Source organism: Schistocerca gregaria, chromosome X, assembly GCF_023897955.1.
Source record: "Schistocerca gregaria isolate iqSchGreg1 chromosome X, iqSchGreg1.2, whole genome shotgun sequence".
Taxonomy (NCBI): Eukaryota; Metazoa; Arthropoda; class Insecta; order Orthoptera; family Acrididae; genus Schistocerca; species Schistocerca gregaria.
Genome location: NC_064931.1, coordinates 828962182 through 828989893, shown reverse-complemented (window position 1 = coordinate 828989893; position 27712 = coordinate 828962182). Strand labels below are relative to the sequence as shown.

The 27712-nt window shown below is 43.1% G+C and overlaps 1 protein-coding gene and 1 non-coding gene across 2 annotated transcripts in view; one reads left to right on the top strand and one right to left on the bottom strand.

The window, feature by feature from the left end:
• The window catches only part of LOC126298556 (uncharacterized), a 902811-nt gene that overhangs the window by 555868 nt on the left and 319231 nt on the right, over window positions 1-27712 (bottom strand). The window contains exon 2 of the mRNA XM_049989913.1: window positions 20186-20330. Coding sequence (XP_049845870.1) covers window positions 20186-20196 — 11 coding nt within the window. The 5' untranslated portion in view covers window positions 20197-20330. The remainder of the gene's footprint in view (window positions 1-20185; window positions 20331-27712) is intronic.
• Window positions 24927-24999, top strand: Trnaa-agc (transfer RNA alanine (anticodon AGC)). Its single transcript has one exon. It is a non-coding gene; the product is annotated as a tRNA-Ala (tRNA).

The following is a 27712-nucleotide window of genomic DNA, read 5'->3' as shown; positions in this document are numbered from 1 at the left end:
ACGATCTATCTGTGTTTCACCGAGGGCACATTGTGACAGCACGGAGGCTCGGCATTTAGGAAACTGCGCGACTTGTTGGGTGTTCGATGAGTGCTGTGGTGAGTGTCTTCACCATTTGGCGAAGCTAAGGTGAAACCACGTCCAGAGTTCGTGGCGTTGGGAAGCCACTCCTCTTTACAGATGTCGGACGTCGTAGGCTGGGCAAACTGTTACAACAGGACAGGCGGCGAACTGTGACGGAACTAACGCCAGACTTCAATGCTAGCAGAGTACAGGTGTGTATGAACACACAGTGCACCCAATACTTCCAACGATGTGCCTCTGCAGCCGACGGCCAACGGTAACGCCACAACATTGACAATTACGACTGAAATGGGCACATGACCATCGGCACTGGACGTTGGCGCTGTGGCAGAACGTTGGGTGGTCTGATGAATCCCGATACCTTCTTGATCATCCTGATGGGATGGAGCGAGTCCAACCTCTTCCAGGGGAACAGCTCCTTGATGCCTGTATTGTGGGATGGAGACAAGCTGTTTGGGGGACCATTATGCTCTGGGGAACATTCACGTGAGCATCCATGGGACCAGCGGCATTTAATGTGCCATATCACAGGGCCTGAAGCGCCATGTAGTGGTGCGAGGAACAAAATGGTGAGTTCCAATTGATGTGCTGTCCCTTCCAAGTCGCCAGATCTGAACCAAGTCGAACACCTCTGGGATGTGGTTGAACGTGGCGTCAAATCTCATGCCGCCTCGCCGTGTGTGCTGATGTGGTACCAACGCACACCAGCTACCTACCAAGGCTTCATTGCTTCGATGCCACAACGTGTCGCCGCTGTTAGCCGTGCTAAGAGTGGACATCTCTGCTATTCGGTAGGTGGTTCTAATGTTCTGTCTGATCAGTGTTGCACACCTGATGAAATACACTGTAAAACATAAAAACCATGCACCACGAAGGAATTGTCTGAATGGAACGAAAATCGATCGATGTGATGTACATGTACGGAAGAAGAAATGATTACAAAAAGTGGGTCAATTGGCTCTGAGCACTATGGGACTTAACTTCTGAGGTCATCAGTCCCGTAGAACTTAGAATTACTTAAACATAACTAGCCTAAGGACATCACACGCATCCATGCCCGAGGCAGGATTCGAACCTGCGACCGTAGCGGTCGCGCGATTCCAGACTGTAGCGCCTAGAACCGCTCGGCCACCTCGGCCGGCAAAAATGATTACAGTTTCTGGAAAATTGCATGACTTATGCAAGAGAAACAGCTTCAAAAATTGAACAAATCAATAACGAGTTGGTCCACCTATGGCCCTTATGCAAGAGGCTAATCTGCTTGACATTGTTTGGTATAGTTATTGTATATCTCCTGAGAAATATCGTGCCAAATTCCGCTAAATTTGGACGTTACATCATTAAAATATAGAGCTGATTGAAGTTCCCTGCCTATCATGCTCAAAATGTTCTCTGCCAGGGAGAGATCCGACGATTTTGCTGTCCAAGGTAGGTTCCGGCAAGTATGGAAACCATCAGTACAAACTGAAGCCGTGTGTGCAGAAGCGTTATCTTGATGAAATGTTAGCCGAGCATGGCTATCCAGGAAGGGTAACAGAACGAGACGTAGAAAGTCGTCGACGTACGGTTGTGATTTAAGGGTCCTGCTATGAAACAAAATAGCACCCCAGACCACAACTCCTGGTTGTCGGGCCATATGGGGGCAACAGTCAGATTGGAATCCCAACTCTGTCCGGGGACCGCTAGACACGTCTTCTCTGGTCATCGGGGCTCACTTTGAAGCAGGACTCGTCAATGAATACAATTATAATCCAGTCGAGGAGATTCCAGGCCGAAGACGTGTCTCGAGACGGCGCCAGACATTTGTGGGATACCTACTTGAGTGTCGCCCGCCAGGGGGCCAACAACCAGAAGCAATGGTCTGGGACTCCTTTGATTATCATCCGCGGCAACCTTACAGCACAGAAGTACGTCGACGATATTCAATGTCCGCTTTTGCTTTTCTTCATGGAGAGCCAAACTGGGCCGACATTTCAGCAAGATAATGCCAGCTCGCACACGGTGAGAATTTCTACTGCACACTTTCCAGATCCTACCTTGGGCAGAAAGGTCTTCGGATCTCTCTCCAGTTGAGAGCGTTTGGAGCATTAAGGGCAGGGCCTTGTAACTAGCTAGTGATTTTGTCGATCTAATGAGCCAGATTGACAGAATTTGCACAATATCCCTCACAACTCTATCAATCAATCTCAACCAGAAAAACAGCTTGTCTGACATAAAATCCAAAAGTGGACCGACGCGTTATTGACTTACTCTGTTTGTGAATCCGTTTCTCTTGAATAAATCATCCAATTTTTCAGGCATAGTAACCATTTGTTTGTCTGTAGATGTATGAGGGTTGAATGAAAAGTAATGCGTCCACCTTCGTTAATTGGGTTTGGATGGGAATATTTTAATAAATCAAACGCAGAGATAATCCTTAGAATGTGATCTTTAATTACCAATATTCACTTTATTACACAGTCACCAGCCAACTAGATACAATTCTGTCAACGATGAACAAGTTTTCTGAAGCCGTCATGGAAGAAGTCGACACCACACGGAAGAAGTCCGCAACCACAGTCTCGCAGTTCTCTCAACGTCTTCATCAGAAGTATAATGATGTGCCCGCATATCGTGTGTCATTATCGAGAACAGATGGAAGTCAGGCGGTGCTAAATCTGGACTGTATGGAGGATGCCGTACGGTGATGAGATTCAGTCTCTGAAGTTCTGTTGTGGTGGCCCGCGAAGTGTGTGGTTTGGCATTGTCTTGTTGCAGGAAAACATTTCCGTATTCCGATTTTACCGATTGTGCTTGCAATTTGAGTGATACGATGATCGCCATGAATCAATCTGTCAACATTTTGCTAGTGAAACTCGGTGGTTGCTGTCACAGTACGTCCAACTCTTTGTTTGTCACGCAGATCCGACGTTTCCGCCTCAGCATCTTTAAACATACTCGCCCAACGATGCACAGTACTCACACCAACACAGTCACCATAAACTGCTTTCATTCTCTGATGAATCTCCTTTGGGCTGACATTCTCTGCTCTCAAGAATTCAATGACTGCACATTGCTTAAATCGAATTGACCGACCGTCTGCACAGGGTTCCATACTTTACCTCTAACAACACAACCGTTCAATTCTAAGGCTTCCCGCCAACTGGACCTGTAGAGAATACTACCTGCCGCATACCAATGCCGCCAACTGTTGATGCCTTACGAAGGTGGAGGCGTTACTTTTCATTCAACCCTCGCACATCACATTTACAGATTTCCGTCCCATTTCGGTAATGTCTTCGTGGTGCAGTGGTACACCGTTTTTTTTTTTCCTTATGTCATATGATCCTTCACTTTTCACGTAAGTCATGGCAGTGTAGTGGCGCGTGTGTGGCAGTAGATTCTGTGGAATTAGCGCAGTAAGGTAAATATACCTTGAGACGTAACTGACTGGTAAAAAGGAGTCCCCATGATTGGAGATGATCTATTTGTTGGTGCGTCTACGCGGAGTGTCCTACGTGTATACTAGGAATGGTGTACGACTCGAACCCATGTAACACGACGTAAGAACGGTGGTCGAAACCACAGACGAGTATTACACCCTATCAACGATAATCGCTTTCAAACTCGACAGTAATTGCTACTCTATGTGACGTTAGTTCCATCTCAACCAGTTTACGAGCAAACATTGCGAAGGGAAAGGCATAAAATGGACATCTCGCAACGGATTCCTTGCAAAAGGTCATCGGTCACACAGTCACCTAAAGTTGCACGTCTTTTGTGAGAAAAATGACACAGACACTGTACAGTTACTAACTGGAGGGGTGAAGTGTGGTCTGACGAGTCGCAATTCTGCCTCTGTTTAAACGAATCAAGGGTCAGAGCGCAACAGGGACCGAATGAGGTGTTTAACCCTCAGCGTGTCGAGGATGTATCTTAAGATGGAGATCGTTGTGTGATGGTTTGGGAGTGTTCTTCGTACCATCATTTGTCCTCACTCATTCACGTTGCCGTGAATATGAACTGCTGTATTTATTTCAACATTCTCGATGGCCTGGTGTTGCCCTTTCTTCTATAATGGTTTGTGAATTAAACATGCAGCTGAAGCTGTAGACATGCTCTGTAACTATACATCTGACATAGTTTGTACTAGTATCATTCCTTGTTTTTGTATCTTGACTTATTTCATTCCCCTCTAGCCATTCATTTAATTACAGCCCGTTTGATTCATTTCTATTTATAACTACTGTCATTGATATAAAAGTGTTCATTGTTTGTAAAGTCTAAGAATAGAACAAGATACAGTAAGCCACTACCAATCTTATTACGGTCTCAACGTTATATACGCGGCAGCACTATAGAGGCTAAAACTTTGCATCATTCCGAACTCATCAGAAATCACTGATGAAGACATTAAACTCGTGGCACTTATCGTGAAGAGAACCTTGTTTCACACGTTCTGGGGATCATTTGTTGTAGAAAATCATCTGAGGAATGGCAGTGAGTTAAAGAATTTAATGTGGTATGTGAACGGAAGCTTTCGCATCCGGAATACCATATCAGTCGAATTCCTTAGGTGTGTGGCTACACCAAGATAAGATAGAAGTATAGGCGTTTCGGCTGCTACTTGTTCCTGGGGCACATTACGATCAAGTTTGACGCACAGTAATAGCCTCCTGATGAGAAAAATGAAGCCTACCAAGTTCTGAATATACTACCCAAAGCCTGACGGAGGTTACGTATTTGGGCAAAGTAGCTCTAAGATTTCAAGTAATGTGGACAATTTTACCAAACAATTCTTGAATCTGTATATAATTTCATTTTAAAAATTTCGTGCTTACTTTGTACTTTGAAAATTTGTGTATGGGTCGGTTCGTTTTCACTTATATTGGGTATCAAACTACAGGGTGAGGCAAATAGAAGTGGCCTGGGGAACAGAGTTTCAGGGTACAAAGAAACACAACAAAGGAAAGGAAATATGGTACTAATCTTACTGTAGCAGTTGTTGAAACTGACCCCCATTCATCTCTTGGCACTTTTGGGCCTTCGTGTGCAAGTTGCTGAAGGCTGATCGAAGCTGGACTGCTGGAATTGCTGTAGTCTCATCCGAAATGTTCTGCTGCAGTTCTTGCATACTATGAGGGTTGTTGCGATAGACCATAGCCTTTAGGGCTCCCCACAAAAAGTAAAAGTAATCGCATAGTAACAGGTCAGGTGACTCGATGGTCAGCTAGGGCCGCGAGCAGACTGACATCTGCTAACAAATATGTCAGGCGCGAAGACTGTGTAAATGTGCTCCAACGTTCGGCCGCCTCTATGGGCAGTTGCTCCATCCTGTTGGGAATAACTTAGCTCTTTTCCTCCTTCGTTAATGTTGCCCCACCCTGTAAATATGTATACAGTTAATTTAATTGTTTGAGAAACTATTTGACAGTAACAACAGGTTTTGATGAGTGTATATTCCCTTTTATTTCATCTTTCATACCTAACCAGGTATTTGCCTCAGCTAGACTAGTAATGGCATTCGACATGTATCAATGCATCTGAAGTAGATGGTGGTACGAAATGCTACAGAAAACTACTTTCGGTGCAGGCTTTCACGGCCGGAATAGTCTTCAGTTAAAACTTCCAGGCTGAGAGGCCGTGGTCGATGTATAAAATTTCCACCTGACGTTTCGTCTCCAGCTGCGGGAGACATCTTCCGAGGACGACCTCGGAAGATGTCTCCCGCAGCTGGAGACGAAACGTCAGGTGGAAATTTTATACATCGACCACGGCCTCTCAGCCCGGAAGTTTTAACTGAAAACTACTTTCGGTTAAAGAATTAACCTGTGAAAAATCTTAAGATACTCAATCTGATGGGAATGCAACTGTCTTCATCAAATAAGCCCTTTTTTGGATCAATCATCGTTTCATACAAGATTTTCCACTATGAGCTTCACTCCTAAACGTACCCACTTCAACTGTACATCGCCGGCCGGAGTAGCCGAGCGGTTCTAGGCGCTACAGTCTGGAATCGCGCGACCGCTACGGTCGCAGGTTCGAATCCTGCCTCGGGCATGAATATGTGTAATGTCCTTAGGTAAGTTAGGTTTAAGTAGTTCTGAGGTCTGGGGGACTGATGACCTCACAAGTTACGTCCCATAGTGCTCAGAGCCATTTGAACCCAACTGTACATCACTGGGAACTTGACGAAATAGCTGCAATCCAAATATCACCTGACTGAGCGCATAGCGACCAGCGAGAGTTGTCAAGAAAGGTTGTAATACAGCACGGTGTTCCTACGCCAATCTGTATCAATTTACTCTGTATTTAGAACACTACGAGCGCAGTCTGCAAGGTTCGTAAACAGAGGCCTTGCTGGCCAGCTATACACTATTCTTTCAGATTAATCGAAAAGACTGATACGTGCCTGTAATAGTGAAAATACCTCTTACGCAGTAATAAATCATGAAAGTTCGTAGAAACTGCGTGTTTGTTGGCTGTCAGGTGCACCGCATCTTCCGGTATGTGACCAAGCAAAGAGGCCCATTGCTTAATGGGAGAGGTGGTGGAAACGGGACACGACCTGGCCAAATACAACGCCAAAGCACATTTTTGACGAAACATAAGTTGCAGCCCACGACTGTAATGTCCCCCAATTTGCCTGCGTTATCGCCAATGGCCTTCCCTAGTGGTAACACTGGTCCCCGTCAGATCGCCGGAGTTAAACCCTTTCGGGCTTGGATGTATGACCGCCCGGGTCTTCCGAGCGCTGTTGGCAAGCGGAGTGCACTCAACTTTTTTGAGGCCAATTCAGGAGCTACTTGACTGAGAAACAGCTGCTCCGGTGATGAAAGCTGACAACGGCTGGGGGAGCGGTGTGCCGAACACATGCCCCTCCTATCCCTTCATATCGGTTGAGTATGACACGGTGGGCCGTCGGTACCATTGGGCCTTCAGGGGCTACTTTGGACGGATTTTTGTCTAACATAGACGTGTATGTCAACACTCTCAACGAAACCACTGTATGTTTTCGAACACTTTCAGAAAACTGTACATCGGGATCACGTTTGGTATTAATACATGTCACACGGTCGTTAGTGCTTAATTCGTTAGTACTTACATTCCACAGACACCGTCCACATTTTGACGAAACTGCCATTTTCTTTGTCGTGTTCGTGTTACGAAAGAACTAGTAAATATTGACTGCAGGTCTCTTATACCTGCATTTTTATCCTTACGGTCGTTATAAGGAATTGCGAAACTGGCACTCAAACACGTGGAAAGTAAGTCTCCATTGCTATGACATTTACTGTTCTCTGTATCTGCTCACGAGCAATGAAGATACGTTCGTGAGCCCTAACTTCGCATTACTCTAAGAAATTACGGTAGTTACTGTCAGGATATGAATTCTGATAGTCTAATTCGACTGTTCGAAATTGCAGTGTACCCAGTCATTCTAAAGATTTACAATAGCGATTTCCACGATAATTTTGTAAGCTGACTCTCTTACAGATATGAAACAGATTGCAACAAATTTCTAGTGAAGGGGAAATTGTCGTCTGCCTTCCGTATGAGCAAGATTATGAACGTTTTTCACGTCACGTCCGTTCGCATACTATACCTGGTTCATGACGTGTAAGGCGACTTCCATGACGTTCACTAATTGCGGGTAATTCTTACCAACTCTCCGAATTTAACTGTTATACACTGTGGAACTGCTGCAGCCATGCCGGCACATGACTGCTGCTCGCGTCCTGAGCAGAACTGCAGGACTGGGCGAGGACAAATTACTTCCCCGCTGGCGGAACCAATTATCAAGACAGAGAGAGCCGCCGTTTGGGATTTGCATGGTCGTCTTCCGGCACAGCGTGGAATGATCTGAGGCCAGAGAACACATGCACTCTCTGGGGAGGGAACAGGCACCAGCGAAACTACAATCCACCATGTAACAACAATGTCAAACCAGATAAAGAAGCCTGTGAGGAGAAAGGAAACACATAGGGTGAAATTTAAGGAATAACAGGTTAGTCTCTTTTTGTCTCATTACCTTTTCGCATTGAGTAGATGGGAAAGTTAGTTGAAACGTATGCGTTTCATTTAAACGAGTTTATCTTACCTCATGTTATATTGTAAGTCACTGGAAGCGTTGGATCCGATTACTAGCACTGAACTCCTTTTGGAAACACAATGACGTACGTAGCAATACTGCTGTACAGCCACATTTGTGTTCTAATGTTCATTACGATAACTCAAACATTACTTACCGTTTTCATTCACTTACAATAATCACCCACGATTCAAAGTGCAATCTAAGCGGAAACAAAGTCGCACTACGAAGGAATATATGAACGGGACGGAAATCATTAGAGGCCATGTACGTGTACAGATGAACAGCTGATTACAATTTAAGAAAAATTTTATTATTTATACTAGAGAAAGAGTTCCACAAATCGAGCAATTCAATAACGTGTTGGTTCACCTCTGTTCCTTTGGAAAGTTGTTGTTCGGCTTGGAACTGACTGAAAAAGTTGTTGGATGTCCTCCAGAGGGATATCATGCCAAATTCAGTCCAACTGGCGCGTTATCTCATTAAAATCTTTAGCTGGTTGGAGGGCCCTGCCCATAATGCTCCAAACGTTCTTAAATGGAGAGACACCTAGCGCCCTTGCTGGCCAAAGCAGGGTTAGGCAAACACGAATACAGCCAGTACAAAATCTAGCTGTGTCTTGGCGGCAAGTCCGGCATGGCTTGCCTTAAGCAGTAGAACAAAGAGAGCACCACCCCATTCTCCATCACTACCAGATGTATCCAAGATGGCGGCGATGACGTCATCCAAGATGGCGGCATTTAGACTTGGCAACAGCGCATGACGTAATCCAAGATGGCAGCCGTGACATCAGCCAACGACACAAGTACCGTTATCCAAGATAGCGGCTTTTTAGAAGGAAAGCGCTATGCCCCCCAAATAAGTAGTTTGAATTTTGGTGGGAAATTGAATTATGTGCTTCTATGTGTCACCCATCAGTCCCCTGCCCCCGTTTCCCACTTTTCGCATTATGGCACGTCATCCTCGTGGAAAATGGGCGAATTTTGGAGGGAATTTTGCTCTTAGAGCTTAATCCTGCAGCTGACGGTAGACAGTATGGTGTCGCCCCCAATAGATACTGCTCAAGATGTTATTCAGTTCTAATATAAGTTGTTTAAACTGTACAAATTTGTTTAAATTTAATATCTACCTTCAGCAGTAGTGGCTTAGTGTGGTGTTACCACCACAAGAGGCTGAGATGACAGTGCTTGTTGAGCTGTCAGTGTGGAAAGAGCATGTGTTCAAATAACGAGATGTTGGTGCCAGACAGGGAGAGTTTTAATAGCTGTATTACATGCACTCACTCAGCCGAGGAGTGCATACACAGTTCATTGCATGAAGGATGGCAGTGAGCATTAATGAATGAACATATGAAAAGGAAGACTACAGTCCTAAAAATAAATACTTTGCATTAAAAATGCATTACACAATGCATGGAAACATATGTCTGCTGGAACTGTCTGTCGTTTCTAAAACCAGCATACAAGCTCACACCCCACAAGAGACAACTACCTCCGATCGAGCAGACTAAAGAACTGAGCTAGTTCCCGAATTTACCGCGATAGGTCACGTGATCATGCAGTTCACTCAATAGGAGCACAGTACCATGATGACGTCACATCTTTTCTCAGCTGCACGTGTGCCCCAGCCTACCCTACCGGCGGGAATTCCGAATTTTGGCGGGAATTTCTTTGTTCCAGGGCTGTGCTGATGTGCCCACCCCATCTGGGATTTGGTGGTAAAAGGAATCAGCCTGTTCTGAGTTCCTGGAGAGAGGAAGGAGTGTACTTTATTTCTTTTTGAACAATTAATTTAGGGACTGATTTCACATAGTTTATTTATCATGCTGATACAAAACCCTCACCCTCACACGCTGGGGGTCACAATATACACTTTGCAGACCTGGAAAACACTCGTAACTATTGCAGTACACTGATGTGCAGAGACACAAACAAAATGTATGTTGTGGGCTGTAGAACTGCTCTGTGGTCAACTTCAGATGTCATTTCTCAATAGTGTTCCTCGAAAAGAACACCGTGTCCCCTCCATGGATTCCCATTTGATCTAATTGGTGAGTGTAATCCGACTACAGAAAAAACAAACACAAAAATCACTCATGATGCAAAGTAACTCTCATGATAAATTTCATTTCGAAATAATGAGGACATTCTGGGGTGATGGGTAGTTTTCACTTCAAAAGAGTCGAAGTCTTTTTTCCCTGAATGTACACAGGGTGGGTATGCCGCTGCTGATCATTTGTAATCGGTGGTGGTACCCTTCGCTGGATGTCACAAAATAATGAGATGCGATTGCAGTCGAATGTAAAAACTGTACCGATTTTGCTCATAAAACTAAATGAAAATGGACTTAGTCTGTTTTCGTGGAAAGAGAACATTTACTATCGTTGCGAATGTTAAATAATCCAGCAGAGAACGGCAGGTGGGTTCCCTACAAGACTGTAGCTCTCGCCTGGTCCCAGCTGGAGCATTCTACATGACGATAAAGAAAAGTGTTTTCCATCCTGATACGAGAGGCCTATTGGAGGCGTTGGGGACCTGTCTAGTCTGTGCCAGCTCGTCATTGCAGCTGCGCCCTCTAACCATTAGGGGCCACTGCAACACTATACTATAGACGACCATGATGCATTTGGGAAAGCCGTCCTTTTATCTCCTATTGTTTAGTTAAGTTTACCTGCATTTGTGTTGGCAAACGACCATTATATCAAGACAGACAGCAGCCCGCGTGTGTCGAAAGACTTCTGGTGGTGTACCTCCCTCCCTCAGTCCATCCATTCCATAGGTGGAGAGAGGGTCTCGATGTTCGGCAGTTTGTGACTGTACATCGAGGAGAACGCAAGTTCACCTACTGCCTCCTCTGTAGTCTTTTAGGACGGTGCTACATTATGACCCATACAATAAGAGTGCTGGTTTTTTAATGAAAATTTCGAAGTGTAATTAGAACTGGGACGCATTTTTTCCATCAGCTGTAACAGCGTGTGTTGGCTTCGGTTAGCTGGGCTGTTGGGTGATTTTTAGTAGGCATTTGTAGTGAACCCTGACGACAAAGAGCGATAGATGCTGTATGCTTACAGGTAATATACATTTTGAACTCCTCTCTGTCCAACACCAGCATCTAGTCAGTTGAATGTATTTCCCACCATAAATAATAAAGATAATACCTTACACCCCAACCATTTTCCCCCTAGCTTGTAGGTGTAGAGTAGAGTTTGGGTGTTTCTGTCGCTGGTTTCGAGTGGTATTGAGAAATTTTTTCCAGCAGGATAACACCAGTTGTATGGAATCATCAATTTTGGCACTATATTGCTATTTTATGTCGTCCTTGTGTAATGCTGTACATATAGTTGTGTAATGAGGACCGATCTTTGTGATTAATTACATAATTAGTATTGATATTTGGATCAGTTTCAAATGGACTGCGAAATTTTTTCCCAGCAGCATAACACCAGTTATATGGTATCGTCAGATTTTGCGCTACATTGCGATTTTAGGCCGTCCTTGTGCAGTGCTAAGCATTTACCTGTGTAATTAGGACCGATCTTATTGACTAATTAAAAAATTAGGATCGATATTTGCGTCAGTTTCCCGACCAAAATAGTGAAGTACACTAAACTTTGCTTCCTATCCCACATATGGACAGTTTCCATGTGTTAGGAGGTGTACTTAGGATTTTCATCCATCAGAATCAGGGTTTGACATTCTGATTTGTTGCGTTTTTTACGTGTACTGAGTGTTTGTGCACTGCCTTGTTTTCGGGTGTTTGAGGGTTGTGAGCGTGTTTGCATAGCGTTACGCATGCATTATTTCGGTGATCTACGAGTAGTTTGCACATCTGTATGCTGTGTACTGGATTATTTTGGCAATTTACTAGTTGTTTGTGTCTCTGCTCATCAGTGTACTCCATTATTTATGAGTGGTTTTCAGGTCTGTACACTGTATATTGTGACCCACAGCAAGTGAGGGTGAGTGTTTTGTATCAGTGTAATAAATAAAATAGGTGAAATCTGTCCCTAAATAAATTGTTCCAGAAATAAATAAAGTACACTCCTTCCTCTCTCCAGCAGCTCAGAACAGGCTGATACCTATTCCTGCCAATTCCCAGATGGGGTGGGCACATCAGCACAGCCCTGGGATAAAGAAATTCCCACAAAAATTCGGAAAACCGCCAGAATTTAAAATTCCATCCAATAGGATAGATTGAAGCTCACGTGCAAGTGGGAAAAAAATGCGACATCATCATGATGCTGTGCTCCTATTGACTGATCTGCATGATCACGTGACCTATCGCAGTGAACTCACGAACTAGCGAATGAGCTCAGTTCTTTGGTCTGCTGGATTGGAGGCAGTTGTTCTTCTTGGTTGGGAGCTTATACGTTGGTTTTAGAAATGACCGACAGTTCCAGCAAAGACAGATGTTTCCATGCATTGTGTAGTGCATCTTTAATGCAAACCATTTAATTGCAAGACTGTATTCTTCCTCTTCATATGTTCAAGCTTTATTGCTCGCTTCAATTCTTCATGCAGTGAGCTGTGGATACAGTCCTCAGCTGAATTAGTGAATGTAGTACAGCTATTAAAACTCCGCCTATCTGGCACCAACATCTTGCTAATTGAACACATGATCCTTCCACGCTGACAGCTCAGCAACCACTGATATCTTATCCTCTTGTGGTGGTACCACAACACTAAGCCATTACAGCTGTAGGTAGATAATTAATTTAAACAAATTCCTACAAATTTAAACCAATAAATACAAAGTTCAACCATTTTAAACTAATTTATACAATATAAACAAGTTATATTCGAATTGAATGGCACCATGGCAGTCTCCATTGGGGGAAACACCATACTAACTCCCCTCTGCTGCAAGAGTAAGCTCTTAGAGCAAAATTTCTCTGAACTTCGAAATTTCCACCCATTTTCCAAGAGGATGGCGTGCCATCATGAGAAATTTGGAAAGGGGGGCAGGGGACCGCCAAAATTGAAACTTCCTACAAGGGGGCCATGGCACTTTCATTCTAAAAACTACCATCTTGGATAACGGTACTTGTCTCATTAGGTGACGCCACATCCGCCATCTTGGATTATGTCATGCCATGTTGCCAAAGATTTAAAAGGGGAATCGCCGGACACCCTACAAGGAATTAAGGAACGTATTCCTTGCTGCAAACCGGCCGTGGTGGCCGTGTTTTTCTAGGCGCTTCAGTCCGGAACCGCGTGACTGCTTCAGACGCAGGTTCGAATCCTGCCTCGGGCGTGGATGTGTGTGGTGTCCCTAGGTTAGTTAGGTTTAAGTAGTTCTAAGTTCTAGGGGACTGTTGACCTCAGATGTTGAGTCCCATAATGCTCAGAGCCATTTGAACTTTGCTGCACAAATATGTACCTAAAAATGTTAAACGCCACTTCAGAACGCAGGACTTGACGAGCTCTGTAACTAAAATCTGGCCTCAGTTTCAACTTACCAACTGAAGAACTGAAGGAGAACTCTTATGGCAAGGTACCTTTCTGAGACATAAATGTGGCAAATTTGACAGTTGTAACCGGCTTTTTCCGTGTTGTTAAATGCTTCACATTATTAGTACTTAAGTTATGGCGCAACAGGCACCTTACTAACAGTAATTTCACTCGTCGAACTGTGAGCGGACTACAAATTTAGTAGTGACGCTAGAAGAAAAAAGTGCTTCAGTGAGGCCTCTAGAAACCCGTGTGAAGTACGTTCTTAAGCGGGTCGTGTCTGTCAGCAGGTCGGAAGCTGAATGAAGAAGACAACACGCAGTCCGCGTGCATCATTTAAAACGAGCAACTCTCCTTTTCATCGGCGCCCCGGCGACCGCGGCGGTAATCAAATTATTCACGCAGCCCGTCCCTCTGTCCGCGCCCTTCGCAGAATATGCGAGACCGCCCCCCCCCCCCCCCCCACGCCTCCCCCCCCCCCCCCCCCCGCCGCCCACACCACGCGCTTGAAAACTCGCTGCCGAGGTAGAAAAAGGAAGTGGCGAACGAAACTGCGAGTGAATACACGACGATAACACAGACCGTGTCGCGAGCAATTAACTTCGGTACACGATTTTTGATAAAGAACAGAATGCTACGTACAGAACACGTACCTCAAAAGGAAGAGGAAATGCGTGACAAGGACACGGAAGAGCCGTTACTCAGCTGAACGTCCGATCAGTGTAGCACATAGACAAGCCCCCACGAATGTAGGGCAACTTCTCACTTAATGACAGACAAATTACGAAAATATTTAAGCATTAATTAATTAACTTACATTACATTTCAGAGTAGTTGCCATCTAATGTAGAAGTAGATTCGTTGGATGAAATATTTCGCAAAGCATTGTAATTTCGTAATTTCTGGCTTTTTCCTAAGCTCTTCTCAACAGTGAGAACGAAAAGAAATTCAGGCGATTGTCAACGTTTTCATTGGCTAATTCTGACATGATTCCCAAGTACTGTCACCGTTAATTGAAGCGCGTGAAACACAATTTACATTTCAAAAGATATCACTAATGCCTGATGCCCCAACCATATCCCAAAATTAAATTAACTGCTTACTTGTTGCCAGAACGAAATTTTCACTCTGGAGCGGAAGGTGAGCTGATCTGAAACTTCCTGTCCGATTAAAACGTGTGCCGGGCCAGCACTCGAACTCGGGACCTTGCCTTTCGCGGGCGAGTGCTCCACAAACACTATTTTTGTTATCAGTCCAGCAGCCTATCTAGTTCCAGGCACTCGCTTTATCATTTTTTTCAATTTGTTTAGTTTGGTCTGGGCGGTCCTCACATGACAACCCTTCCAGCTCATCATTACATAATTCACTAAATTTTTTTAATTACAAAGGACAGCCAGCCCTCTGACCGAGCATGTTGAACTACCGTGCCGGCAAGTGTGCTACCCCTGCAAGACTAAAGTTCCATCCTCACAGTATTTCCGCAGGTACTCATCTCCTACCTTTCGAACTTACTTCTTCGTAACAGTAATAATAATAATAGTAATGCCACTGAGATACAATGACGGTAAATGTCAACTCACTTCAAGAAAGATGTCAAGAAATCCAAGACGAGAAGATCACTGATCAAATCCTTAGGAAAATACCAAATCGACCACGTAGCAATACACACAAGAACCACAGAGAAAGTATAAATGTGCAAATCAGAAGCAGGGTAGACTTACGCGACTTCGATCACGATTTCACCGGAAAGAAAATTAGGCTGCCACCAAATGCAATAAACAGGAAGACCAATGTTCGAGATGATCAAATTAAAATCCCCTCGGACCTAAGAGAAGGGAGTGGAAGTGACAGCCACGAACTGAGAAGAATACGAAGAGAAGATATTCGGTAGATCGGAACGGTAAATTCCTCTGGTGAAAAACTAGAGACGTCAATGATGGAACGTTGAGTGTAGTAAAACAAATGAGAACAGTAAAATAGCACACAACAATTGGAACAGGGACAAATCAGAAGTTGATGATCTTTCCTTCAACCGGAGCCACAGTAGTATAATACTTAATGAAAGATATAACCGGCACTTGCCTCTATAATATGCTCTAGATTTCAGCCGTAACCCATTTTCAAGTGCTACAAGTGTCAAAAATCATCTGACGTTTGTGGAACACATGTCATCGTTAAAATATATATCTTCGTTTATTTAAAGCTGATGTTTAGTATGTGAAAGTGATATTATTTTTGTGGTATGTTAATTGGCCGGCGACTTTCATAACTTATCTTGTTAATAAATCATGAGAGTCGCCAGCCAGCAGATTATGCTAGCTATTCTACTTTTATATCGCCTTTGTCTGATGACTTCCACAGTACAAAATAAGATTGGTTAAGGCGCTGCAGTAATTCTGTGACCGCTACACCCAGTTGAATTTATTGTCAAACCATAAACCCAAGAACTGAACACTGTCACCTTCTTTTATCTGCTTGTCGTCATATTTTAGGCACAATACTGTGGGAAAAAATCTTACAGGATCCTAAGTGCATTTAGTTTATCTTTCTGTAAATGGTTAGTGACGAATAGTTGGCTAGGAATCATTTACTAATGTCGAAGAAAGTTTCATTAAGTGAGTTTTTAAACGAAATTATGAGAGGAGGCGCTGTTCCCACAGAGTTCAAAAGTGCTTCACTACTAAAGAAAACAAACTTCCGTCCATTAACCTTATTGAACTCCGATTATAAAACGATTGTCAGAGCATTAATAGCAGAGTGACTTTCCTCCTTGAAAAAGTAATCAAAACACATTGAGCCTGCCTTTCGGAGAGACCAACCGTGACCCAAGTTTCTGAGTACCACAAAGTTATTTCTATATACGCCGTAACTAGGATGAGCTGTACTCTACCTTTTGTTGCCTTCTGTAAGGCTTTCGACCGTGTAAGTTACCACTCTCAAGAACAGGTTCTGAATCAGACAGGACTCGAAGAATGATGTGTAAAAGTAATCCGGAATATGATAACAGGTACCACTGCGAGGATCACCATCAACGGACAGATACAAGTAAGTGTACCACAAAGCGGTCTGCTTTCAGTGCCGTTTTTTAAGCTGTCACTGGCTGTATTACTCATGAGCCTGAATGAGGGGCGGGAGGACCTTTCTGTAAGAGCCTGCGCAGATGGTGTCGCAGTCCACAGACATAAAGAGAACGAAACAGAAACGCTAAAATCTGAAACTAACAACTACAGCGCAGCCTCTGGAGCAAAAATAAACGAAGAGCAATGTAAAATATTAAACGTCAGCGCTTTCCAAACTGTTCTTATACCGAGGATGCAAAGTCTGGACAACAATAAAACATTAGGAATCATAATAGATGGCAGCCAAGATATAGAAGTACACAACAAACAAAACTGAAGGTGCCACAACAGAAAACAGCTGGCTGCAAAGCCTATTATGTGCTTCAGGTTTTCCCGATTTCCAAAGTCCAAGCCAAAGAGGTAATGCAACTGTCCGGAAGGTATGTTTGACGAGGCCATATCTTCAAGCTAAATTACAACACGATCACATAATCAAGACAGGACTGAGGCTTGAAATTAACGGATATTAGCAGGAAGACGAATGAATAGTACGTAAATCGATCCAGCATAATCGTTAAAAATAAGTCAAATACCATCGCAGCAAAGCTGTTGAAAATTGCCCCCCCCCCCTTCCACCCCCTAGCTAGTATAAATCCACCTGTTGTCGTAAGGAAAATTCATTTTAAACTGAACCTTATAAGAAAATTTTACCTGGAAGAGAGTTACCTTGGTGACAGCATTGCAGGAAAAAACAGTTTTAACGATTAAGAACTTAACTAATGATTGAAAAAAGAGAGACACAGCCGAATACCAGTCAAACTAAAGCACCCAAATGTCGCATTGACAACATTGTGGGAAAATATTGGCTTCAATATTCATTCATTAGAAGTGGTTTCAACTTGGTATAAAGTTTTGATCAATACTTTTGCAAATAATGGAACGTCAAACCGTATTCGGTTATGTGATACTGACAGGTGTCTCAAATGTGGTCTAGTAGACACGCATGAGGTACAGGTTTACTTGTTGCGATCAGTTAATTACCTTTGAGTGGGTCAGGAAGAGATTAGCGTCACTCACAGGAAACTTGGAAACGAGTTACAACACTGAGCAACTCCTCCGACCTGTCTCAGAATACTACCAAGAAATAAAAAAACACTGTGATGTGTTTGCTTCGACATTATGTCAACTGCATCATAAACAGAGATGGAGACATCTACATAGTTCAAGATTACACGGAGACACAGTATTGGCAAACGGAGCTGTTCTGACACATAAAAAAGAGACTTTGGAAACATGTTATCGATATTATTTAAAAAAATGATAAATGGTTGTTTTATAAAAGAATGTATGTCGTTTGTGTATATAGTTTTGTGAAGACCTTTCAAAGGAAAAAAAATGTAATATGAAAAATATATATGTCACTTAATTATGCCTGTATTTTGTTCTTTCTTAAGCAAGAAAGCAAATGTAGAACAATTGTTAAAATATTTCGTTGATCTACGCAAAAAGGTAGGCAAGACCTCTTTTGTCTACAGCAAATACTGATGAGGATAAGACACTTTAGTTTACTGCAAGGAGAGTAAACTACTGCTGTGCAACTGCAACGACTTACAATTAATCTAAGGAAAATTAATTTACTTTACACCAAGAAGTAGGGGTGAACTTTTCTGTTCGTGTAATAATTAATCAAAGTTATTGATTGTGTTACTCCTGAGAATACAGCTTAATAAGTCTGCATTTCTGTAGAACGCAAGGAAGGGCTGAAGGGAAGGGGAAAATAAATAATATTTTAAGAAAGTGGTCAGCGCTACTGAGTGCCACGCGGGGACCGCAGGTTCGATTCCCGTTACTGTCGGGCATTTTTCCATGGTTGAAGAACTGGAACAGGAACCACTCAGCCTCGTGATACCAGCTGAGGAGCTACTTGAATCAGAAGTAGCGACAACAGGTCTGCTAACCCGACAACCGCCAGGGAAGCAGTCTGCTGGCGCGGCGCCCATCCACACCACAGCCAGATGACGCCATTGGCTGACGACGACGTGACGGGCGGATGGGCCCGATTAGCCCGTGTTTAGCCGGAAGGGTGGTGGTTTCCCTTCTTCGGAAGAAGCGACTACTTGCAGTTTTGGTTTTAGCCAGCAGTCCGCGCCGAGTGTTAGGAGCCCCCTCCCTCCAACGCTATTCCAACTCAGGCATTGTTTTAAGAATTCTTCTACAGTTAATCACTTAACAGGCAAAGAGTCGCTTGGTTTGCATTCCTCAGACAGTCAGCTGGTGGTACCTGCCTCAATGTGTAATAAATGCATCCCTGATCTGTTTAGTGGAGCTTTGCAATTCTGGACGCCTTCATGTAAGTCTAAGTAGATGTTGCTTATGTTCACCCAAGTCTCTGAGTTGAACACTAGGAAATTACGTTCATTTCTGGGAACAGTGCGACAGATTGTGAACTTTGCCCAAATAACACGAGCAAAATTTGTTATTTTCACCTCTTCTGTCAATCGTCGGAAGGAACCGAACACGACTTTGGCGCCCAGGTGGTACGGATAATGTGTTCTGACGAGGGAAATACTCCATAGCTAGTGAAACCCGCAGCTGTTGTTGCTTCAGGATGTTGAGTAAATGATAGACAGAAAAACACTGACTGAACATGGTTCTCCTTTCCAATTCTATTCACCATTTTTGCTAGGGATACGTTACAACTTGCCTCACCAGGAGTATATAAATTCCTTCACACATGCGGTCAAGTTCACACAGGTCCATCTAAAAGAAACATGAACACCCAGCCTAAAGAAGGAAAGAACAAATATGATCTGTGCAACACAGATAAATTTGCAGTAGCGTACCATGAACTAGCACCAGGAAACCAGCAAATTTGATTTTCCTAAATTAAAGTTTAGCGAGGTTCAGTCGTTATACAGAGAGGTTGAAGAAATTCAAAAACGAAAAAAATAAACACAGAAGTAAAAGGACTGAAATTCGACAGGTTATTGGTCTTTGTGCATAGCACGCTGATACTGATATTATTAGTGTTGGACCATTTTCGGTGCTATGGCAATTTATTTTATTACAGTTCACGCGCACTGGGCAGTGTTCTCAATTTTGCTACTGCTTTTAAACTGTATTATGTTCGGCCGCCATATGCTGTTGCTGGACAGCTGGAGGCCTATCTCATGCGCCTCAACTGGCACTGGACAATGGCATAACGTCCGACACTGACATATATTGGAAAATAAAAAATTACATTCTATGACAATAATGATGCCGTTTCAGAAATTTTAGCATCTGCACTAAGGAAAACAACTAGTAGCTTATCATGTAGCTGAAAGAAAACAAAGCAAGTAAAATTAAGATGCCCATCAAGCAAGAGCTGTTACAATTGAGTATGGCATTTTGACTTTTCCGCTACTGAGATATAAAGTCGTAAAGGACTTTACTATCTGACATTTGTTATGTAGAAATAGCAAACATGAAATTTACAAGCAAAACATGCACGTCAAGAAGAGGAACAAGTTCAGACTTACCTGTCTTCCATCCGGCATTTCTGATCCCGGACTTTGCAGTTGGACTTGAAATCGTCGAACAGTTTGATACATTTGCGCTCTTGCTGACACACGGAAAGCGCGTGGTTGCACGTCGGAAGAGCATCCACTGGGTACGGGTCCTTCTCTGCAAGCAGAAAACACACACGCTGAGTCCCGGCGCTTTGATCTTGCGCGCCGCCGTTTGCTGTGCACTAACGCTAGCGCCGCCTTTCCGCTGTCTCGGCCAGACTTTACTGACAGTATCTCTACGGCACGAGCGTTCACTCGAACGATAATCGCATCATGCACTACATACGTGTATAACATCCTAGACGCTTAACGTATTTCTAATACGAAACTGTCACACTGTCACAAACAAATTTAAAATGGAGTAAGAAGGCACGACAGAAAAATGCGAAAATTTTCTTAAAAGCTGTGTTAGAGTTTCAGATCTCGTAATCACCAATCTCACCACACAGTGGGTTGGACAAGGATCAACAAGAAAACTGTGTACGGCTTATTGAAGGAGTTATTCCAGCATTAGTACTAAACTCATTTAAGGAAATTATTCATATAAAGAAACAAAAGCAGTGTGACCTCACAGGCATATGAATGTCTTGCTTCTCAAATACCAGTCCATTATTCGATTTGATACGTAGTTTCAAGGAGCTACGTATACTCTAATCGCGATTCTTCCATCTTATCCCGGGTGTGTGTGGATAATTTTAAACGAACTGCTCAGTGGTGTTGCATTTTTCTTTCCCAGTATGCCTCAGATCAAGACAAGTCTTACTAACAATATCTCTAAAAGGACTGGGCTTTATACTCTAACCGAAAAACAGAAATTTAACTTAATTTTCTCCTCTAATGTTTCTAAAAGTTTGAGCTTGTGTAAGAATGACTTTCCGTTCACGTAAGAGAATGCATAGTGACACAACAGCAGCATCATTACAGTGCAGTTATTTTCACGATTGCCGGTATACTACAACTTCCCTTTGCTTAGATACATTTAAGGCATCTTTTTTCTGGATGTGGCAGATTTTCAAAAACTTATGACACACGAAGTGCATAGTATCTGAAATTGAAATTTATGGTAAGGCTCTATGGGACCAAACTGCTGAGGTAATCGGTGCCTAGACTTACACACTAATTAATGTAACTTAAACTAACTTACGCTAAGGACAACACACACACTCATGTCCGAGGGAGGACTCGAACCTCCGACGGGGGCAGCCGCGCGAACCGTGGGAAGACGCACTAGACTGCGCGGCTACCACGAGCGGCACATGGTCTCTGAAAAATATATTCACCTTCTGTTGTAACCTACAAAAGCCCAGGCAATAATTATAGGAAAAGCTACCCGAACCCAAGAGCGCTTCCAGCTCACCTAATTAAAACACTGAAATACGTTGCTCTACCATCAGATCGAAAGTTAGTCTTGAATTCCCATCTAATATCCGTCAGAAAGAAAAAAGCGCAATTACGCCCGAAAATGGGGACTAAATTCCTCGACTATCTTACGAAGGAGTGCTGAAAAATAATACCTCGGAAATTTTTGTGTGAAAACTCTTAAAGTTTTTTGAATAAAAACATGTTGTTAACGGTCGAAATCTTCGTTCTTCATGTCTACATACTTATTTGTCAACATAATTATCCTGGCGACGAACACATTTTTCCCAACGGAGACCACTACTGTAGAATTTTTGACAATGTTGACGGAGCCCCAACCTCACCTCTGCTTCATTACTATCAAAGTGAAGTCGTCGAAGGTGCTCCTTAAATTTTGGAAATAGATGAAAATCGGATGTTGTCAAATCGGGACTGTATGGAGAATGTGCGATTATGGTGAAGCCAAGGAGTCGGATTGTAGCAGATGGGGCAGCGGTTGTGTGGGGTCTGGCTTTGCCATGCTGAAGATGAGAGTGTGATCCATGTGTGGACCAACTCTTCGAATTCGAAATTTGATTACACCACTTTGTTAGTTACATTACACATTACCATTCTACACGCTACAATTTGGAGCCCTCTAGCGGCAGAGGGTTTCGACGTGCGTCAGCGAAGGAGGAAAGACGGCCGAGTAACATGTGTGACATGTAAGACGTAAACCGATATTGAGAACAAAATAAAAACTTCGGAGGCATTACTTTTCAGCACGTTCTTGTATGTCCCAATCCAAACTTCATTCCTCATATACGGAAATGTTGCGTAGATCTCCGTCCACCAAATGCTTGAGTACCATGCACTCCGTCTGACTTTCCGTATCCGTTTACCTTCCCTCGTCCGTCTCCCGTACCGGATTCTAAAGTTCCCACACATCCTCAAACAACTGCGAGCCCTGCCTCTCCTGCAGCTTACTGTGTCCAGAACCCTGGTGTGCTGGCCTGCCTATATCAGCTCGAACCACCTCCCTGATATCTGCACACACGCATGTCCATTCCCGTAGTAATTTCAACCGCCTTCCCTTACCATATCATGAAATCATTCGTGGGAAACCAACCATTGTATGAATTATGACCCACTCTAACTTTTTTCAGTAAAGACTCCGAGTCACTCTTTCCCTATGAAACTGCAGTTCCACCCACCATCTATCACTTGCACACCGTCCCTAGACACTTCGTAATACTGATTGCACAATCCTTCTTCGTACCACTTCTCTGCGTCCAAATCTGTGAGATTTTTGTAGAAGACACACAGCACGTCACCGAGCGCTGGTCATCTTCTTTATTGTTACCAATGTAGATTTTAATGTATTCTAATCAAAGGCTGAAGGGTGGCAATATAAGTCCTGCCACTCAGCTTACCTTTCATGGGTAAATTTAAATAATGGATGAATGAAAAAAACTATTTGTAGATGATAGCGCTGTATCTCTGCAAAGAAATGTGAGGAGTATTTTAAATAAACAACGCTGCTTGGCACACACAACATTTCAAAGTAGTGACGCTGAGAGTACATGACCTGACGCCGAACCGCAGCAGTAGTATGCTTGACTCAGCCAGCTGTATATAGAGCACATAGCCCTTCAAGTGCTAGCGAGTAACACAGGACTGGCCTTCACCAACACTTCTGTAATCGAGAATTAATTCTTGTACTCTTCATTAAAGTGTCCAGTAAAATTAAACATCACGAGAAATTAAAATTGTAAGCCAGGTGGATCTCGTTCCAAAGTCTCTGCTCTTCTACGATAGAAAATAAAAAGTGTTGACAACCCTGCGTAACACAGCTCAAATTTTCTAGGAAGTTTCAAACTTTCATAACATAAACGTAAGAGCCTTGTAACATCACTAAAAATCAGCAATAGGCCTTCTGACATGTCAGTCTTTCTTAGTCGGACCACCATGTCTTGTATTACGAAAATGGAAGTAAAACGTTTTATCAGAGTGTTGCACTAGAGATAAGTATATGACCTGTAATTTAATTACGTATTAATTGTTTGAATTTGCATAACTAAAGCCATGAGTGTATTGGCTAAAGCAGGGAAACTTTTCAAGATTTAAGATGCCTTTTTTGATTTAGATACTTTATACGGAGTTTTAAAAAAGTATTCCATGTTTTGAGAGCTGACATTAGAGACAAAAAAAAACAATGAACATGGGCATGCATACTTTAAAAGCTATGAGCACCTGTTCAGGAGACGAGAGGTACTTTACAGTAACGAAGACGAATAAAAACTCACAGCGCTAAAGATATGAGTCTCAGAGCCGATGTTCACTAGCTTTTTTCTTGTTGTGGTCCATACTCCCACTTTTAAAAATATGGGATACTTATCTTTGACACCATGTATTCTATCCAGATGCAATAAATGGAAAAGAAATTAGAGACTATACCATAACTGAAACAGAAATGTCTAAAATACATGAGAATGCGTGCGTGAGACCAGTAGGACTCAAAATAAAATAGACCACCTTTCATCAACAGTCGCCTTAATCATTAGGCTATGTTCGCCTCCTGTGATGCCTCAGTGATTCTTTTCTACTCACTGGTTTCCCCTAAATTTATGAGCACTTCTGCACATAACTTTTCCTCTCCTGAGAATTTCACGGGTGCTAGGGTCGATGATGGAGGTTCTGTCTTCTACCCTCAGACGTGGAGTGTTATTTACGGTACGAACCCAGTTCCATCCCTTTCACAGAAATCCTGAGTTTGTGTGCTTGACGGAAAGCATGCAGAACGTTTCGCAATGGGTCGGACAGAAATGAGAATGTTAGATGGTGTAGATGGCCTCCACAGAAACACCTTTCATAACGAAGGGGTGGTCTCGCAACAAGTGTTGGTCCCATCCCCTCGTTGGATGATGTTGCAGTGAGCCCATAGCCCGTGTTCACTGTTCCTATCCTCAATTTGTTCCTGAAGACACTCTCTACAACTCCTCAAAGTTTGTCGGTACCATCTAGTGGGATTTGTCATTATACTGAATACCAATACGCTTACTACGATAAAATGGCGAAATCCTCCGCATTATTATTTTTATCAATATATAGTCTCTCTAGAAAGCGGCATAAATCTTTTTGTTTTTACTTTGCCGCAGGCTAGCTTTTCCTCCATCTGTAACTACGTGCTCAGAGCTCGTTCGCCAATGTAGGCCAGTCACAGTAATCAAGACATCAACTCTTCTCTGTATGTTTCGTCCTATTTGACAGTAAAATGTCACTGCACCGTAGATGGCGAAGTCGCTTCATACTACAGAACAATAAACATTAAAACTGAAAGAAGCGAGGCTTAAAAATCCATTTACTTTTACCGAGCGAGGTGGTGCAGTGGTTAGCACACTGGACTAGCATTCGGGAGGACGACGGTTCAATCCCGTCTCCAGCCATCCTGATTTACGTTTCCGTGATTTCCCTAAATCGTTTCAGGCAAATTCCGGGATGGTTCCTTTTAAAGGGCACGGCCGATTTCCTTCCCAATCCTTCCCTAACCCGAGATTGCTCTCCGTCTCTAATGACCACGTTGTCGACGGGACATTAAACACTAACCACCACCACCACCATTTGCTTTTACTTTTACTTTGCAGTTTAGTTTCGGTCCACCGTTCAGCAGCAGACGTGAAGGCGTTTCAGAAAGAAATCCCACCAGACACAAAGCACAAATGAGCCAGTTCCCAAAAGATGTTACACACCCCAGAAACCTGACGTCCACATTCCCACTCTTGAGCCATCAAACAACCAGTGCTGCTGCCGCGTTTCCATCAGCGCATATCTCCTTCTATTCACCTCCTTACAAAAATTTACCCTTCCTACTAACTGCACACATGTTTCTTCCTTTCAAGTATGCGACTCTCATTCCACACCCCAACACAGAGTCGTAATGCAACGCATAACAGGAGCAGCAGCTGTTCATTCACATGTTGCGGTCAGGCATCACATGGTCAACATCACCATATTGAATAACAGATCTTAAACCCATCATTTTTAAGCTCATTCAGTATTTTAAAATTACTCTGTAAATTTTAAAATTTCACGTAGGGTCAAGAATGCCGTAATGACAGTAGATAAACCTGCCTGTTGATAGAATGGGAGGTAGAGCCAACGGCACCCAGACCCGGGAGGCAAATTATGGACCACCTTCTCCCCCTCCCCCTCAAAGGTATTACGCAGGTTTTTAACAGGGTCGGAAGTGGAAGTTTCTTATAGCAGCTGCTCGTCTTCCGAACAATTAATAATACTCTGTTCCTCTAGGTCTTGCGCGTCCTCCCCCCTCCCTCCTACAAACCCTAAAAATTTTAGTAAGGGCGTCCTTAGGCAGAACGTGAAATGAGCAGTAAAAAATAGGGCAGTCTTGGTCACTGATAGCATGGTGGGATTAAATTTAGGCACATAGTCCCACCGAATGCTTGGTCGAGATATTACTTGAGAAAACTGAGTTCTCCTGGGACTTAACATCTATGGTCATTAGTCCCCTAGAACTTAGAACTACTTAAACCTAACTAACCTAAGGACAACACGCAACACCCAGTCATCACGAGGCAGAGAAAATCCGCGACCCCTCCGGGAATCGAACACGGGAACCCGGGCGAAACGATTAGAATCACGTGGGTTGCATTAAAAAGAGAAAACACGAAACCTGTAACTCGTTTTGTAGACTCAGGAAGACTTTTTGATTAATGTCATGTTATTTGGAAGTACACGAACGGTTGGGCTAGAAAGATGCTTCTGCATGTTGCGAAACCGATGCCAGAAAGTGGTGTGTGCTTTGGAATATGGCGTGGCTGTAGATATCGTGTCGAGTATCAAAACTGAACAACCCTCTTGGCGCAGCTGCTGGAGTTGATAATCTGGTGTGATCCGCAAGTTTAGTGGCGAACATAAATATTATGTGCCAAGGCGCTTCCCCTAATTGAGTGGCAACGATTGGCGGCGCCTCGCCTGCGAACCCGGCCACGCCCACCTGCGAGGATCAGCGCAGCTTTCTCTCTGATTGGAGGGGACTCGGCCCAAGGCTGAGCGAGTTTTTATTGCGCTCCGCCTTCTTCTCCATGTCTAATCACACTCAGAGAGCATACGATACGTTTTTCGTATACTGTCTCGTATTGAAGAAGACGTGTGAATTAACTCCACTGCTCTTCAATTCTATCAATGAAGTGTAGCTACCTAGTTTACAACAAATTCCACGATAAAAACAGCAACTACATAAATGATTAAAGCTTTGATAATTTCTACCATTATACGCAGTTCTGTCAGTTTTATCCACAGTGACTGTAGAAGGTAGAGCAAAAACGTGAAGTATTGTGTGTGGACCGGTGCTTGGTAAAACCACCGACAATTAACCATTGATAACGTATGCCATTCTTCCCAAAGTCTCTGCAGGAAGTTATTTTTCCTCACAATTTTATGAGAAAGTATATTTATATTTCTCCTTAGGAAGTTGCCTTGTACGGATATATGTTTGTTACATCAAATTCAGCAAAATCAGTTCGTACGATTGTAAACAAATAGTGTAAAATTCTCGCATAAGGGTCAAAGCTTTAACAGACATTCGTTCTTATTAGTGTAGAGCACAGTGTTTTATTTCACACTTATACAACTCTCCTTATACTTTTTCGCTTAACGTCAAATCCTAGATCAGAAAAAAAAACATGAGATACGAGCTCGAAAATGCTGTATTTGAAGTATTTAATTTAGAAAGCAACAAAAGGAAAGCTTGAGACACTACATATACATTCAAAACATTTCAGCGTAAGATCCGTAAGAGAAATTAATTACCAACTTCGGTATGGCATTAAATGGATTGTAGGTATCAAATTATTATTATTTTATTATTATTATTTTTTTACTGTTAGAGTATTCCTCCAATACCAAATATTTCGGCGAATGACATCCACGAGGGTGGACGAACGAACTTGGGGCTACGGAGGAGGGGAGACAGTCATTTCTGCATGTCGGTTATCGAATAGCAACTGTGGCCCGAAAGGGGACATTGTTTGTGAATGGCTAACATTGTAAGTAGCCTAAACGCTTCCCAAAAAAGTCGTTTCTGTATAGACCCATTGTGTAATAAAGGTCTTCACGGCAATGGTCATTACTTCTGAG